Source organism: Gadus morhua, chromosome 21 (genome assembly GCF_902167405.1).
Source record: "Gadus morhua chromosome 21, gadMor3.0, whole genome shotgun sequence".
Classification (NCBI taxonomy): Eukaryota; Metazoa; Chordata; class Actinopteri; order Gadiformes; family Gadidae; genus Gadus; species Gadus morhua.
This window is the reverse complement of record NC_044068.1, coordinates 17,534,583-17,537,082: the sequence shown is the minus strand read 5'-3', so window position 1 is coordinate 17,537,082 and position 2,500 is coordinate 17,534,583. Positions and strand designations below refer to the sequence as shown.

The window sequence follows — 2,500 nt, the reverse complement described above, 5'->3', positions numbered from 1 at the left end:
CTGTTGCTAGTCAATGACAATTCCGTAATTTATTAATTTTCATATCATTAAGGAGCAGAGAGGAGTTCGATTTCCTCCTTCAGGTTGTGTACAGGTTAAGTTGAGGACACTGGGTTCAACGGCAGCCATATCGTCTGTGTTTGCTACTGGCAGGATTAGGAAGGTGTACACACATACAGAGTCAGAGGAAAACCAGCACATCGCATTGTTAGTCAAAAAGCTGGTCGATATCTACTTTCACCCAAACATCTGTGGCATGCATTTGCAAGCCAGAACACACACAAACATCAACATGCACACAGAGAAGTAGGCAGACATGCACTTATGGGTACGTGAAAACACACACCAGCCTATTCTCTAACTTAAACGGAAGAATAGGTTGTTGGTCAATTAGACACAAAACTACCCATATGACCGTCCCCTGGTCCAGCCCCCTATATTCTGGCCAAAGAAACAGCAAAACGTCACGTAGGTCCAGGCTCTGTCCGCCAAAACAAAATGGATGGTATTCTTTATGTTCTCAGTGGAGAATGCGTAATTTTAAGATCGTCATGGCATTCAAATATGTTTTTTGAATATTTATAGCGATAATTGTGCAATTTATTCTCAGTATCTTCTGTCTGTGAATGTATGTTTAGTTTCTTAGTTTATGCAGTGTGTTCTATCGTTGCCAAGTGGATTCATATGGACGTCCCTGGAACCACACAGTTTGCAGTTTGTTTGATTAATCAACGGATGATGTTCTTTCAAGAAAACATTGATTTTCGAATGACTCAGTGATGACATTTCTTCTACTTTGGGAAGGACGTGTTTTTATGTTGATGTATCCATTCACCAGGTTCATTTTATATATACAGGTACATTTTGTTTATCAAGTTACGGATGAATACCACTTTAAAGGTTTTTGAAACTTTGTAAATGCAATCAAAAAAGAAAGACCAAAAACCTATGCTTAAAGGCTACTATAGTTAACAAGATGTGGGTCGTAGACAATAAGTGACGCAACTACACCATTCACGGGGGCACAGAAGGACTTGGGAGTGAGACAGACACGCCTCGTCTCTTTTATGAATCAGGGCATTAAGGCTTGCTTGAAAAAAATTGATATTATACAATACATGTAGCCCTACAGGGAAGTGAAGTGAATTAGTAGGGGACCTGAGAGTCAATGACCCCTGGGACTGAACTACGGACCTGAGGTCTCCTTTACATGAACGAGGCCCTCAAGGTCACATGCGATATTCAATTTGGGGGCTCTAGCCCAAAAGGAAGATATTCACTGAGCCTCGCTACAAACGCTACATCTCGTCACCTCTCACACTGCGCCACACACTTCTGAGTTTTGTGTTAAAATTCTTCCCACACCTCTTCCGCCTCGATCTTATAAAAAAAATGAAATTGAAGGAACATCCTCAGTTACATTAAATATTCCTGAATACAAAGTCTTGGATTCAAAGTACATTCAAGCAGAGTGGTTTCAGGGATAGCAGTGTCCATATGAATCACCATTGCAATGATAGAAAACGCTATAATTCAACAACAAGATACATTCACTGACTGAAGATAGTAATAATAATAATAATAATAATGGATTGAATTTATATAGCGCTTTTCTAGACACTCAAAGACGCTTTTACAGGGAAGGGGGAACCTCACTAACCACCGCCAGTGTGTAGCACCCACTTGGGTGATGCACGGCAGCCAATCTGCGCCAGAACGCTCACCACACACCAGCTTGAGGTGGAGAATGAGGGAATTAATGAGTCAGACAATTGTACAGGGGGATAATTAGGGGGCCAGATTGAATGAGCCTGGTTGGGCCAGGACACCGGGGAAACCCCTACTCTTTGCGATAAGTCTTAGTAAAGATGAGTGAATGTAGAAAATAAAATGCACATTTACACTAGAAATGTTACTGAAGTATCTTTAATTGTTGCATTTTCAACTGAGAATATTACGAATGTCGTAGGAGAAGTTTTTTCTGTTTCTTTGGCCTGTAGATAGGGGGCCCTGGGCCAGCGACCTGTCACATGGGTCGTTATGGGTCATACTGACAAACAACCTATTCTGTTGTTAAGGTTTGAGATCACGTAACACACAAACTCACACACACGCACACACACATACAGTTGCATGCGTGCACATCAAGGCATGTTATTTACAGCACTCACCACTAGTTGGCGCAGCTGCGGTTAAGTGAATGCAATTGGGGAAACAGACTGTGAAGAGAAGAAAACATTAGTGGGTTCCGCAGGAGCTGTCATTCAAAATGCAACGACCAATCACTGGGGAGGAAAGGAAGGTGAGGGGGGGAGGGTTTGGAGTTAGTTCACTGAAGGAGGGACATGGCCACAGTCAGTTAAAAGCAGTTAGATGTTAAAACAAGGTCAATTCTCCAGTTTGAGCTTTCTGAAGAGGATTTGTTACGTCATAAATGTCAAAGTAAATTAAAACAAGTTTTAAAGCAGTTTCAATTATAATATGCAGTGAGTAATGAGTG

General features: G+C 41.4%; 1 protein-coding gene across 15 annotated transcripts in view; it reads right to left on the bottom strand.

The window, feature by feature from the left end:
• adgrg6 (adhesion G protein-coupled receptor G6) overlaps positions 1-2,500 on the bottom strand; it is an 80,853-nt gene that overhangs the window by 44,973 nt on the left and 33,380 nt on the right. For 10 of the 15 annotated variants that reach the window (XR_003974292.1, XM_030344833.1, XM_030344835.1 and 7 more), the window contains one exon: positions 2,172-2,219. The exons of the other annotated variants lie outside the window; for them this stretch is intronic. Coding sequence is in view for 9 of the 10 variants with exons in the window: in XM_030344833.1 (XP_030200693.1) it covers positions 2,172-2,219 (48 nt within the window). In the remaining variant the exon portion in view is untranslated. The remainder of the gene's footprint in view (positions 1-2,171; positions 2,220-2,500) is intronic. 15 annotated transcript variants of the gene reach the window in all.